The sequence below is a fragment of the Gigantopelta aegis genome, chromosome 4 (assembly GCF_016097555.1).
Source record: "Gigantopelta aegis isolate Gae_Host chromosome 4, Gae_host_genome, whole genome shotgun sequence".
Classification (NCBI taxonomy): Eukaryota; Metazoa; Mollusca; class Gastropoda; order Neomphalida; family Peltospiridae; genus Gigantopelta; species Gigantopelta aegis.
The window spans coordinates 16,717,743-16,733,422 of NC_054702.1; the positions used below are offsets into that span (position 1 = coordinate 16,717,743).

The 15,680-nt window shown below is 38.0% G+C and overlaps 1 protein-coding gene across 1 annotated transcript; it reads left to right on the forward strand.

Moving 5' to 3' along the window:
* Positions 1-3,521: 3,521 nt before the first annotated feature.
* On the forward strand, positions 3,522-10,420 carry LOC121371982 (cell division control protein 42 homolog). The gene is made up of 3 exons (XM_041498216.1): positions 3,522-3,889; positions 7,949-8,007; positions 8,817-10,420. Exons 1-3 carry the CDS (start codon positions 3,751-3,753, stop codon positions 9,210-9,212), a joined length of 594 nt encoding a protein of 197 aa, XP_041354150.1. The 5' UTR covers positions 3,522-3,750; the 3' UTR covers positions 9,213-10,420.
* The last annotated feature ends 5,260 nt before the right edge of the window (positions 10,421-15,680 follow it).

Genomic DNA, 15,680 nt, shown 5'->3' on the forward strand with positions numbered 1-15,680 from the left:
TCTTTTTTTCTTTCCTTCTTTCTTTCTTCTTTTTATCTTTCTTTCTATTAGATTAAAAAATCTTATAATGGCATTCAGTGTCATGACAGTCACTTTAAACAACCAAACAATTACAAACTGCTGAGTGTCATTTCACTAAATTCACATATACCTTTGTTTCACTTTTCATTAAAAAAGAATTGAATGTTTTAATGTTGGACGTGCTACACAAGAAAGGAGTATGTCGAATGGTATCACAAGCCACCAGCCTATGATAAAGGCAACACGCACAATGTAGTTTCTTTAAGTAGAAAACAAATACGATATGAACATGCTATAATTTACCTGGTACAGTACATCACGTGTCATGTCGTCTAGTTAGTCATATCTGATTACAACACTGGCTTACCCAGCTTACTCACTTAAAAATAAAACAATATATTTTATTAGACTCACATAACCCCATCTAAACGTCAAGTGGTGTACAGTGGAGATATCATTGTTAAGAGTGACAAAAAAAGTATTATCTTCACTAATGACTAATAACGTTATCTGTGACAGCAGCGCATGTGTGTGTGTGTGTGTGTGTGTGTGTGTGTGTGTGTGTGTGTGTGTGTGTGTGTCTTATGGGTCTGAAGAAACCCCTAGGCCACGGAAGGAGGGTCTAAGGTCCCCACCCCCACCCCGTGTAAAATATTTAAGATGGACAAAATATAGTGTGTAGGCCATAATATATAACACTAAAATAATCACTATATGTACATTAATGAAACTACGGTTAGCCGTGTATATAACCTACATAGAATCGTTTCCTAAAGTTGTTACCTTTAACATTTATGGTCATTTGTCAACGTTAGGTAATAATATATAGGGCACAAGGAAGAACGGAGGAAATGTTTTATTTAACGACGCACTCAACACATTTTATTTACGGTTTTATGGCGTCGGACATATGGTTAAGGACCACACAGATATTGAGAGAGAAAACCCGCTGTCGCTACATCATGGGCTACTCTTTTCGATTAGCAGATAGGGATCTTTTATATGCACCATCTCATAGACAGGATAGCACATACCACGGCCTTTAATGTACCAGTCGTGGTACACTGGCTGGAGCGAGAAATAGGACACAAGGTGTCTGTAAGCTAATTACATTTATGTCAGCAAGGTACAAAATACTGGATACCCAGGCTGTGGCATACTGAAGCTTGCTTGTTATACCTGGTACCAGCAAAAACTGTTTAGTGGTGATTTTTGATTTTTGATTGATTGATTTATTTATTTTATGATTCCACTTTAGGTAGTAAAAAGAAATGGAAAAGTATTTTGGAATAAACCCCCCTCCCCCTCAAACAAAAAGAAAGAAAAAAAGAAAAAAAGTTTTATTTAACGACACCACTAGATAATATATCACGTTTTAGAGTGTCGACTTCACTGGAATCCACACTGTACCACACCCTGACATACAGCAAATATTACATAGTAACCTAACGTGACAGCTGCGGTTGTAGTGGGGTCTTAGGGGTCTGAAGACAGCCCCCCCCCCCCCCCCCAGGCCATGAAAGAAGGGTCTAAGATCCCCTCCAGAACACATTGATTTATTAATCATCGGCTATAATTGGATGTCAAACATTTGGTAATTTTGACCAGCCTCATGGTGTCGTGGTTAAGCCATTGGATATAAGACTGGTAGGTACATGGTTCGCAGCTCGGTACGGTTGTGTCGTGATTAAACCATGGGAGGTACTGGGTTCACAGCTCGGTACCTGACCCCACCCGGAGATACTTTGAACGACTCAATGGGTAGATGTAAGACCAATACACCCTCTTCTCTCCCACTGACCACTAATAACTAACAACTAACTCACTGTCCTGGATGGACAACCCAGATAGCTGAGGTGTATGCCCAGGACAGCGTGCTTGAACCTTAATTAGGTATAAACACGAAAATAAGTTCAAATGAAATGGTAATTTTGGTATTTTAGTTTTACAAAGGAAACCCGCTGCATGTATCTATTAGTAACAAAGGATCTTTTGTATGCACCATCCTACAGACAGATAGCACATACGACGACCGTCGATGTGCCAATAGTGGTGCACTGGAAATCCGTTTTCAGTACGTGTATGGTTGTGCTTTTCCTTTCATTAGATATATATATCTATATATACATGTATATATATATATGTATGTATGTGTTTGGGTGTGGGTGGGTGTTTGCGGGTGTAGGTGTGTGTACGTGCGTGCGCGTATGCACGCGTTCTAGTGTTATCAGCGCTTTTTAAATAACTTTTTCTTTCTTGTTTTCTTTTGTTCTTTTTTTTTTCTTTTTTAATTTACATTGTGTGTGTTTTTGGTTAATCCTCCCAGACTTGTTTCGACGAGTCGGAGCTGACCGCGACTAGGTCCTACATACAGACATGTAAAGGCTCAGTCTGTTTACAGTGTTCTGCGGCATCTATCATTTTGACAAACAAACTCTTTGAAAGCGTTTAGTTTATTTATTTCCCCCCTCAACTAGAACGTGTCTGTTAGCACGCAGTCATGACTTAAATGATCCCGGTGGACTCGGTTACCTCTTGTATTGTTAATGATCATTCAAAACAGCAACACACGTCGACCAGGTTTTGTACAGATGCTGAAGACTTTTAGATACGGAACACGCACTACGACATACATTAACACATTCTTTCATTCATTCATTCATTCATTCATTCATTCATTCATTCATTCATTTTATAACTCAAATTCATTCATTCATGCATTCATTCATTCATTTATTCATTCATTCATTCATTCATTCATTCATTCATTCATTCATTCATCCACCCATCCATCCACCCATCCATCCATCAATTTATTCATATACGTTACATATATTTATACATCTTCCCAGACACTAATTTGTGATCTATTATCATTACCCCCTCCCCCCCCCCCCCAACTCTCCCACCATATTTCCTTAATACATGTATTAAATCCTATTTATATCCATGATATTATTTATTATATATGGCAAACACTTTTACAACATACCACAGTATTTGACAACATGCCAGCAAAACAGTATTTACATAAACATTTGTCATGGGATTAAAGTAGTTAATAAAGCTAAACAACAACCAAAAAAAAGAAGAAAAAAGGACAAAGATTGGGAAAATGTGGGAAATAAGGAAGAGACAAATTAGATAAAAAAAAGAAAGAAAGAAGGAAGGAAAAACAGAAGAAGAAGAAGAAGGAAGAAAGAAATCTGTTTTTATCTCATAGTTAGGCCTAAGCTGTGTAACAAATGTGTGTCGTCAGACGATCAATTTCTGCGTGGGCGAATAAAACACACCAAGCGGCCTAAGCACTTTTAAGTGTCATCTCTGTAAAATTTAATGCAGTTACTAGACCATAGTCAAGGAAGTTTATTGGGGCGACCCTGGACACCTTATTTTTACGGCAAACTGCACACTCCCAATATTTTTTCTTCTAATTTTCCGGTCAGACAATTCGCCCCCTTCCTTTTTTTGTTCCGGCCCTTCCTATGACAAAACCTGTATCCGCTCCTAATAGAAAACAGAAATTGTCACTAGCTGAACCAAGATGTTGAAATGTCAGTCTTAAGTCGCGTCAGACAGTAAAGGAATTCCCCCTGTTGAGATGTTCTCGTGATGACGTCACATGGATAACCCTATAAATACACCACGGTATATCGACACACGAATCTGCTTATTTGAAGCACGTCGTTAGTTGTCTAAAAGTTATGTTAGAATTACGGTGGATTAAAAATGGTGACGGAGAAACGAAGGAACATTAAATGTGTGGTTGTTGGGGATGATTCAGTGGGGAAAACTAGTATGTTGATGGGGTACGCCACGTGCAGGTACCCCACCCAACACGTCCCTTCGGTGTTCGATAACCATGCAGGTAAGACCACTCGTCATTATATGTAGGAAGGAAGTAATGTTTTATTTAACGACACTCTCCATACATTTTAAAAACTGTTATATGGCGTCGAACATATAGATAATGATCCCACATATACTGAGAGAGGAAACCCGATGCCGTCACTCAATGGGCTACTTTTTTTTCTATTAGCAGCAAGGGATCTTTTATGATGCAGCATCCCACAGACAGGATATTACATACCACGGCCTTTGTTACACTACTGGCTGGAACAAGAAATAGGCCAATGGGCCCACCGACGGGGATCGATCCTAAACCAACCACGCATCTAACGAGCGCTTAACCACTGGGCTACGCCCCGCTTCTAATAATTATATAATGTCATATATATACGCAATTATCTTAAAATACTAGTAGTTCCCACGGTAACCTCAGTGTTGTTTGTTGTTGTTGATGTTGTTGATACTTTATAATTATTAGATATGGATATTTTTTTTCTTTTATTGTGATAGAAAAAACCGCCCACGTCCCCCCCCCCCCCACCCGTTTGAGTAAGAACTAAAACAGAAAGAAAAAAGGAACAACAACCGACAACAAACAAAACACAAGACAACCCCCCCCCCCCCCCCCCCCCCCCCCCCCCCCCGACTGTTATCGTCTGTGGAATCAATCAGTCATGCTAGCACTGTAGTGTTGGTTGAAAACCTAAAACATTGAACAATATAGCGAAATAAAAACAATATTTATTACTATTGAACACTAAATAATAAATTTAATGACATTGATTGAATCCAAGAAATACACTTCTAGGTTTTCTTCTTATATATTCATTTCTTCTTTTTCCCCCCGTATCTTTCTTTCCTTTATTATTAATTTTTATTATTTAAAACTGACTTAATTTAATTACCCCTTTTCATAATCAAAATGTCAGCTTCAGATTTGAAAATTAGTTCTTATTTCACTCATTTATACAACAGTTTGATATAGGCCTACGATCTTGTTCCTGTGCTAAAATGTATGTTGACAAATAATTTACCATCGCCTAGTCTTGCATTTGTGTACGCAGAATGTAAGCATGTGTTTTTTTTTATTGTTGTTGTTATCTTGTTTGTGATTGGATATAGCTTCACATACTAGTACAGCGTAGATTTATTTAGGGAGTTGTTTTTATCTCCAGAGATGCTCGATAAACATAACATCTTACTCACAAACACGCTTCAGGTGTAATCTGAACTGGGCCAAGAAAAGTTATTTTTTATAAATACGCTACCGGCGCACATGTAAGCAGTGAGTTCTATGAATAGAAAGGAATCTTTTCCTGTTTATGTTTATTTATAGCGCTGAAGGTTATTTAATAATTTACAAATAGACCGTTAGCTGATAGCAGAAACACAAAAAAATGGCATTCGATTAAAGACGAATATTTTGAATATCTACTTATCTTTTCCTCATTTGTGCACTTTGTTTTGGGGAAGGTTTTCTTAATTCAACAAAAGTATTTTGATATCATGGTTCAGTTGTATGCAGATTTCTTAAAAACAAGTCAAACTTAAATAGACCGGTTTAATATAGGGTAGCCCGGTATGATTGGTATATCTAACGGTTAAGCCAATCTCTCTCTCTCTCTCTCTCTCTCTCTCTCTCTCTCTCTCTCTCTCTCTCTCTCTCTCTCTCTCTCTCTCTCTCCCTCTCTCTCTCTCTCTGTATGTGTGTGTGTGTGTTTTTTTCCCCTAATCTCTCTCAAATCTCTTTCCCAATCTTCTCCATAATCGTACGAGACAGGGGACAGGGGGGCAACTTCCCCCGAGTGCTGCCAGATTCGGGCAAAAACCAGCCTGCGCCCCTACAAAAAAGAGCCCGTACACCTATGGTCTTCTCCCTCCCTCCCTCCTGCCCCCCATCTCTATCTTTTAGTCTCTCTTCCCTCTTCCCTACCCCCCCCCCCTCTCTTTTTTAGTGTCGCTCGAATAGCTTTCCCAGTCTACTCTCTCCCTCATCTTTATTTCTTTCTCTCTTTCTCTTTCCTGGTTTCTCTCGAATCTCTCTCCCATTCTTTCTGTGTGTATGTGTGTCAGTCTGTCCGTCAGTCGCTCTGGATTGGCGGATTTATAGATATAAAATTATGTCTGTATTTAAATTAGATTTCATTCCACCTTTTTAGAACAAATATGTTTATTCTAGGTTCGTAGCATTAAAACACACAAGATTCTAGGCCACTAGACCTTTTAACTCGCCTGGTTTACCGAGTGTCAAGTATTCTTGTGTGCAGACGTCGTGTGTGAATAATCTCACATAAAACCGATATCAACTCGAATCAGGAGTCACCGCACGCTCTCGATAGACAAACCACACTGTTATGTTTGATTTTGTTACGACGCGAAGGTCTACTTCTAAATATCATGTCAACAGCGGACCGAGTAACCAGTTAAGTGAGGAATGCAATTAGCCAGCCACTCCCACAGTGACACACGTGTCCATGGGTGTGACACAAGTCATCGTTTGAACCATGTCTGCCCGTGTCAGCTAGCACGCATACATGGATCTTAAAGCAAAGATGAACATAATCATTTTAGCTGTACTAAATGCCGGTTTGTTTCAAAGTGTTGAAGAGTTCATGTTTGAAATGAGCTATCGTAATTGATTTTAATATTTAAAAAGATAAAATGAGATAAGATAAAAAACAATTTGATTAAAATTAGGTCTACTGGTCTCACCAGTAGATCTAACAGCATTGCGTATACTCCCATGTCCAGGTGACTTTTTATCTATAAATAACAATTTAAATATCGACCAATTACACTTCGCCTTTTATCGCGTTATTCGGGAGCATACAAATTCTAAAAATATAGGGCGAGACTATTTATGCAATAAGCGAACTTGTTGGTCCATTTCAACATTGAAAACAAAAACATGGGGGAAAATGCAGTAATAAACTCTGGATTTTATACTAGTATAAACAGATTGTATGGCTATACCATCACGGGTTTTTTTTTCGTCTTGAAACGAATTTTATATAAAATTTTATATTGAAATTAGTTTCCGGCATGCTTCGTAATTCACCCGAATCATTTCGTATACCCTCGGCATAATCCCGAATGTTTTCAAATTATTTTCCAATCACTTGTATGATTTTGCAAGTAAGGTTTTGATTGGTCGAATGAAAGGTCAACTGGACATAAGCTCCAACGGGCTGCTGTTAGATCCACATGTAATGGTGGAGCTAATTTCAATTAGATTGGATAAAACAGAAAATTAGAATGTAAAACCTCCAAGTTTTCACATCCGTTTATTTTTCAACACCGATTTCGTTTTATTTTAATTAATTAATTAATGTTTGACAAAGCAACCGAAAGTACAGAGCAGAATCTGATTTAAATTACTCTTCTGGTCCACACCACAGCAGGTAATAGTTATAACTAACTAACTACCAGTGTATAACATAGAGGAGATGATTTCAATGACATTGCTATATATAAAACTCTAGAAATGTATGTTATAATAAACTATGAAAAAAGCAACTCTCTCTCTCTCTCTCTCTCTCTCTCTCTCTCTCTCTCTCTCTCTCTCTCTCTCTCTCTCACACACACACACACACACACGCGCGCGCGCGCACACACACAAGCAAGCACACACACCAAACCCACACCACCACCAAACATTTCCTTTTCAAGATTACGTGATACAGTACACGTTAGGTTACTGTGTAATGTTTGCTGTATGTCAGGGTGTGGTACGGTGTGGATTCCATTGTGAAGTCGACACTCTATTGTGTACTCCACACCTGGATACCAATGTATTGTCTGTGCTGGGGTATCGTTAAATAATAATTAATAATGAATCAGTTAATCAATCAATTAAACAATCAAATTTATGCGTTTATTCAATCTTACACAGGATTAATTGAAAACATATTTTATTATGCAAAGAACAAAAAGAATCGGGCACAAGTTTAACAACTTGCGAGGCCCTCTTCGATATATTAGTACATACAACATACATAACGACTATATTACATATTATATTATATTTAAACTACATTTAAACAGTCAAAATTATTCCTTCACTTTTCGCATATTACAGGTACACTTATCGTGCGTGGGCGGAAATTACACCTGGAACTGATTGATACCGATGAACAGGTGAGCAATTGCTTGTACATAAAAGGGTTACACGCTCATTAATGTCGCAATTAAAAATCTTGAACTCCGAAAAAACTCCGGGAACGTTTGTTTATAGGTTATCAGACCACATCAATTCCCATTGCTGACATTTTTAACATTTTCGAATAAAACAGTTTAACTGATATAAAACAGCGTTTGGACACATGCAGATAGTACATACAAAGTGTGTGGCACACCTTAGCTACAAGAAAATGGTGTGCCACTTAATTTAGATTTAAAGAATGTTTCGGTTAGTAGTTTTCATTTTTCTAGAAAATCGCGATTCCATTTTAATTGTACTTTGTGCACATTTCAACCTGTAATGTTTACTGCATAATATCTGTAAAGTAAATAAAAGTGTATTAATTTACCAGAAATAGATAATAGTATTTACGCAAATAATGAGTGTGACAAGTGCTGTTATTGTATCTTCGTAAATATTTCAACATCGAAATTTGACATGGACTTCTCTTATTTGGTACAAAGTAATCTTGAAACGATTGAAGAAGTCCAGAATTTTATACATATATACATAAATCTACACACACACACACACACACACACATTATATATTATATATATATATATATATATATATATATATATATAGATATAGAGAGAGAGAGAGAGAGAGAGAGAGAGAGAGAGAGAGAGAGATGAGGGAGGGAGAGAGAAACATACGCGCGCGCACACACACACACACACACACACATACACACACACACACACACACCGAATAGTTATCGGCCATATTAACAAACCAGGTTTGATTGTTTTTCCTTTTGCAGGATAAATATGAAGAAAAGAGACAGTTTGTGTACACAGGGACCGACGTGTTCGTCGTTTGTTTTTCAGTGGTACAACCAGATTCTCTCAAACATGTGGAAGACGTATGGCTGCCGGAAATACGTCACATGGCGCCAAAGACTCCGTTCATTTTGGTCGGAACTCAAGCCGATCTTCGTGAAGCGGATGTGGTTTTGAACATGCTTCAATCAAACGGACAAATACCCGTTAGTCCCTCGGCAGGTTCCGAGTTTGCCCGGAAGGTTGGAGCGGCTTGTTACATTGAATGTTCGCCAGGGGTGGAGAAGAAGTTACGGAGAACTGTCAACAATGCGTTGGCCTCGGTGATTAAACTTCGAGAAGGCGGGGTGTATACCTCACCATGCACCATTCTGTGATACTGGAGATCTTTCTGTGGGTGAAACATTACAGCACAGGCTCCTGCAACCCCATGTTGAGCCAACAAACGTTTCGCTAAATATTTGACTGGTTCCCAACGTGGCCATTTGGTTTACCGTGAAGCGCATAAACCAGTCTAGCGGACGTTTTCCCGCTCGGTCTGGCTGAACGCAGCCCTGGTTTATGCGGCGGTAAAGTTCGCGAAACGATTGACTGGTTCCCCATTGTGATCATTCAGTTTGACATGAAGCACACAAAAAAAAAACCATTCTAGCGAGCGATGTTTTTTTCCCCAGCTCTGTCTTACTGAGCTTTGCAATATATTTAATAACTAGTCCATACTGTATATATTGACCTTCTGTCCCTGATCTGAAGCCTGGCGCCATCAGAGTTTTGACATAGGAGAGGTTTGCATGGACCATACAGCGTATCATTTTGCTACATGGAGTAAAATCGCGTTTTTTACCACGAATATAGTAAATTAATTAAAGACCAGTCTGGATAGCGTTTATCCAGCTCTGTTTTGCTGAACTTTACAATATATTTAATCACCAGACCGTGACGTCCCGTCCCTGGGCTGAAGCCCGGCGACATCGAACTTTTGGCATAGGAGAGGCTTTCTTGGACCATACTGGATATGGACATTTTCCATACTGTAGTATCCCTTCCCTATAGAAATTGGTGTGTGTTACTAACTATAGTAAATTAGTTTTGATCTTCAGCATTGCCGTCGTAACGGAAGACCACGTCAATCACCACTCGCTGCAATATGTTTTGTTATTTATTGATTAATATATATAAGCCATGGCCAGTTTTATTTCTTGAAGAATAGAATAGAATTTATGTTTTGTTTTTTATTTTTGTTGTTTTATTATTATTGTAGTCAACCCAAACTGACATGCTAGTAACATGCAAAACAAGAGTAAAATATCAGATTTTATATTTAAATGAAGCCACTGGCGGGGTCTAGATGGCGAATGCTCGCTAACAATTTGTTTTGTTTCAGTCTTTGGAAAAGTGCATATAAAAGATCCCTTGCTGCTAATGGAAAATTGTAAAGGGTTTTCTTTGAACAAAACGGGAATTACTATTATCCTGTTCAATTATTTAGACCCAAAGTTTTTTGCAAATGTTACGTTTATTTCCTATTCGATATTTGTTTTCTTTGCATTTACATAAAAACAAACCCAAACCCCGACAGGTTTTATATACAAATCATCATATGAAATGCACGAAGTTGACTTAATTCCACTTTTTAAAAATCTCTGTGTCTTTTGAATGCACGTTATTTCTCCTATAAATAACTAAGGTCATTTGCATATCAAAACATTGGGATCTGAGGCTACGTGAAGGCCATTATAGCTTGTTTCACTAAATCAAGGTTATTATTGTTTTGCAGTGTGTAACAGAATTGTCTAATCTTTCCGTTAAACATAGATGTAAACAAACAGAACATGTAACCCTTTCTTGTAGGTGCATTATATTTAATAAATTTAGCTAATGTATTATGTATTTTTATTTTATTATATCAATTATATATTAGCATACCATACTTAACCTAACACAACTGAGGTGTAGCACAGTAATAAACACAAATCACCTCACACACCGCAGGAATGTGCTTTCCAAATTTATAAATAAATTTAATGCAGGGCCGGACCCAGAAGACCAGGGGGGGGGGGGGGGGGATAAAATGTCAAAGGCCACCAACATCAAATAATAATTAAAATGTTATTTAAATTGCCTCTAAATTGGAACTCATACGTGTATATATTATAGAGAGGGCGAATTACCTACATTACATAAGATTAACGTGGCTTTAAGGGAGGAATGTGGAATCAACATATCCATATCAACTTTACGAAGAACACTCCATGACCTCGATTTTAAATACCAACATATGTCTACAATCGGGAAAAGTGATTTTTGAGGACGCCAATATATCAAACAGGAGACTGTCCTATCTCCATGAAATATCCAGTTTACGAGAACAGGGGTATTTAATAGTGTATCAAGATGAGACCTGGGTGAATGTCAACCACACAACATCCCACCACTGGACAGATATCCACCCGGGCACAAGTACCGCCAATCACCTGCCGAAATCAGACGCTGCTGATTGAGTTCCTAAACTCTGTTCGGTGACTGGGAAGGGAAAAAGACTTATTATTTGTCATGCTGGCTGTGATAAATATGGATTGATAGATGGCTGTGAATTGATCTTTGAGGCTAAAAAAACAGACGGAGACTATCATGGTGAGATGAATCATGAAAATTTCATCAAATGGTTTGAAGAACAACTTATGCCTTCTCTACAAGAACCTTCTGTTATCGTCATGGATAACGCAAGCTACCACAACAAATTAACTGAGATTACACGATGTCCTGCACTAAACACTGAAAAGGAAGAAATTCAGTCGTGGCTACGAAACAAAAATATACCTTTTGAGAGTAACATGACAAAGCCAGTTCTTTATGAACTTGTGAAAAGTAACAAATGTGCAAAGCAATTTGTTACTGATGATATTGCTGAACGCCATGGGCACTTGTGTCTAAGGCTGCCACCAAGACATTCTGAACTCAATCCGATAGAACTGATCTGGAGTCAAGTCAAAGGGCACATAGCTCGTCATAATGATGGTAAAATGACCACGGTGCGGAGAGAACTTGCACATGCATTGAACTCTGTCACACCTACACACTTCTCTGACGCAGTTAAACATGTAATAAAGATCGAAGAAGATTTTAGAAAACAAAATAGTTTTATAAGAAATAAAATACCCCCTGTGATAGTCCCCCTTAACGAAGATAGTGATGAAGAAATGAGTTCGTCGACTGATTAAGTTATTTCTCCATACCCATCAGGAGTATTACTTTAATGTATGCATGAACTCTTTAACACCAAAAACAATTTATTTCCATATCATTCACTATCAAACAACCTAACAACCTATAAACTAATCGACTAGAAATGCATATAGACTACACATACATACGAGAGAAATTTTTATTTAACGACACGCTCAACGCATTTGATATACGTTTATGTGGCGTCAGACAAAACGGTTAAGGAGCATTATGACAGTGAGAAAGAAACTCGCTACCGCCACATGGGCCACTGTTTCCGATAAGCAATTTTGATAAGCAATAAGGGACGTTTTATATGCACCATCCCATAGACAGGATAGCACATACCACAGCCTTTATACATCAGTTGTGGTGCACAGGCTGGATCTAGACACAACCCAATGGGTCCACCATGTGGGATCGATCAGTCGACCTACCATGAGCGAACGCTTTACCTCTGAGCTACGTCCCGCTCCATATACAAAAGAAGCCTTAAGTGGGGTTGGGGTTGTGCATAGGGTTACACCTCCACCAATCGCATGCATACCATATTCTTCTCTCTCTCTCTATAACCATAGATTAAAATATGTTGAGTGCGTCGTTACATAAATGACCTCTCTCTCTCTCTCTCTCTTCAGCGCGCGCGCTTGTGTATTCCACAATATAATTATAATATTTGATACATTTTTTTTTCTTCAAATTGAGGTTTTGTCACTTGAACTCCCCACCTGAATCCGCGCCTGCTTCATGTTTACAGATATTTTCTTAAATATAGGTCATACTACGATTTGTGCGGACAGGACGATAAAACCGAACATTAGTTTGAAACGCACTATAGAATGATGCTTTTGATATGCAAGTGGCCTTAGTTATTTATAGGAGAAATAACATGGATTCAAAAGACACAGAGATTTTAAAAAAGTGGAATTAAGTCAACTTCGTGCATTTTATATGATGATTTGTATATAAAACCTGTCGGGGTTTGGGTTTGTTTTCATGTAAATGCAAAGAAAACAAATATCGAATAGGAAATAAACGTAACATTTGCAAAAAACTTTGGGTCTAAATAATTGAACAGGATAATAGTACCAAATCGTTAAACAAAACAAACTTTAACGTATCATATCATATTCATTTTTTAAAAAACCCCAACCAAAACCAAAAACCACACACACGCCAAAACTAAAAAATCCCACCACCCAACAGTCAAAGCCTTCTGAAAATGTCTCATTGTACACATTGCATAAAGTGGAACATCATTCATGTTTTTCACAGTATCTCTGTGTTGTAATCCGCTAAAACTCGCGTCGGGTCATGCCAGTCAAGCAGATATCAAAGCAGTGAAAACACATTTTCATAAGCATGTCCACTTATAGGACATTTTTCATTACAACTTATTTTCGTGCTTATATCCCATTAAGGTTCAAGCACGCTGTTCTGGGCATACACCTAAGCTATCTGGGCTGTCTGTCCAGGATATGTTGTTAGTGGCTAATGAGATAGAAGTCGGTGTAATGGCCTTACACCTACCCATCGAGTCGTTCAAACATGCTCTGGGTGGGAGCCGGTACTGAGCTGCGAACCCAGTACATATCAGCCTTATTTCCGATGGCTTCACCACGACACCACAGAGGACAAGCACGCTGCTGTATATCTATGAGTTTTGTCACACACACACACACACACACACATTTTCACTGTCACTTAATTTGACAAACATTTTTGTTTTTCGGTTTGTATTTTTGTCTCGTCTTTACGATATAGTTTTTTTTTTTCCCTACAGCGTCAAAGTTTAGCGTTTTAATCCGTTTCTCACAAACTACAAGTCCTAGATCAATGAAACTTGGTTTATAGTTGCACCTATGGATGATCACCAGTGCATCGAAAAAGTACATGGTAGGCGAGACTGTCACGGGACGTTTCGTACCCGATTTGTTTCGTCGAACCGATGTTTCAGGATAACTAGCTGTTCCTTCTGTTCTAATTTTACCATTAAAACAGATTAGGCTTGTACCTGTACATGTCGTTACAGGTGTTGCAACTTTCATGTGAAAATAAATGGGCCAGTACTTTGTTTTAAGAAGTCCGTTTGTAGAACAACTTGAAAAGAAAACAGCACACTGTACCCTACATGTGAGACAAATTGTAGAGTGGACTTCAGTAAGATGATTCATACACTTTATTATCAACTTTTCATGATTTTTAAAAAGAAACTGTCCGCGACCTTTTACACGAATTTTTCTGAGATTATTATAATCTGAGAACACAATGTTCCGAGGCAAACTGCCGATGTGTTGTATTGTTTTAAATAGGGAAACAATTTAAAATGACAGACCCTAGTTTTTAAATATTACGGCGTATGTGTTCTAGTCTACTTTTTAAGGGTACATGTATTTCCCCGTTTTAACATCATAGATTCGTTTCACTTTGTTGTAACTTGATCCATATGTGTTATAAGTTTGAGAGAGAGAGAGAGAGAGAGAGAGAGAGAGAGAGAGAGAGAGAGCTCTAAAAAATTTCCCGGTAGAGGCTTAAACTGTGCTCAATGATCTCTGGTCGATCCCCGTCAGTTGACCCATTGGGCTATATCTCGTTCCAGCCAGTGCACCATATCAAAAGCCGTGCTATGTGCTATCTTTGAGATGGTGCATATAAAAGATCCCTTGCTAATATGGAAAAATGTAGCGAGTTTCCTCTCCGAGTCAGAATTATCAAATGTTAACCACAAAGATAACAAGGTTCACAAGAAGGGAATATTCAAACATAACACAAGATACGTATTAACATTTGAATTCATTTACTTAATCACCGTAATCCTATTGATTCTAAACACGATTATTTATTTACATGTAAACGGACTTTGAACAGTAGGACACCACTAGAACCCACTGATTTATTTATCATCAGTTATTCACATTTGACTTCATTAACTTGTAGCAACGTAGCTTTACTTATTCTAACCACTATATCACGGGCGTAGGAAGGTACCAAAACGTGTGTGTGGAGGGTTGGGGGTGTCACAAATGAGCATTTTCATAGAATTTAGAACTCCCCACCTCCAACGCAAAACCCTGTGATGTATATTATTTACTTTTTTGTCAAGTATAGTATCAAATGTGCAAATAAACCAAATGTTTAATTTTTAAAATTTTATTATAGTTTTGTTATTTGTGTGGTCTCAAAAATGTATTTAGGATCATGTTTAAATGTTCGCTTCAATAAATGACAATTAGTATTCCACGCTAGTGAATTTTAGTTCAAAAGTACCGATAATCAAGAGCGGATGCAGGATTTAAAAACAAAACAAATTGGGTGGGGGAATGGGGGTGGTACAACTTATAAATGGACACCTGCAGTATCATGTATTATACATGTATATCAAATAAGCAGACCTCTCGAAAAAACGTCAACCATTATTTGTATCCGGAAAACAATGGACTTTCGGGGTACATAAGTTGCAATCTAATTAAAATTAGCTCCACAATTACACGTGGATCTAACACCAGCCATTTGGAGCTCATGTCCACCAATCAAAACCTTACTTGCAGAATCCTGCCAGTGATTTAAAAATAATTTGAAAACATTCCGAATTATCCTGAGGGTATACGACATGTTTCGTG

Coding starts and splice junctions, on each gene's coding strand:
- LOC121371982 (XM_041498216.1), top strand. CDS start 3,751: ATGGTGACGGAGAAACGAAGGAACATTAAATGTGTGGTTGTTGGGGAT. Junction 3,890..7,948: donor GGTGTTCGATAACCATGCAG/GTAAGACCACTC, acceptor CGCATATTACAG/GTACACTTATCGTGCGTGGG. Junction 8,008..8,816: donor TGATTGATACCGATGAACAG/GTGAGCAATTGC, acceptor TTCCTTTTGCAG/GATAAATATGAAGAAAAGAG.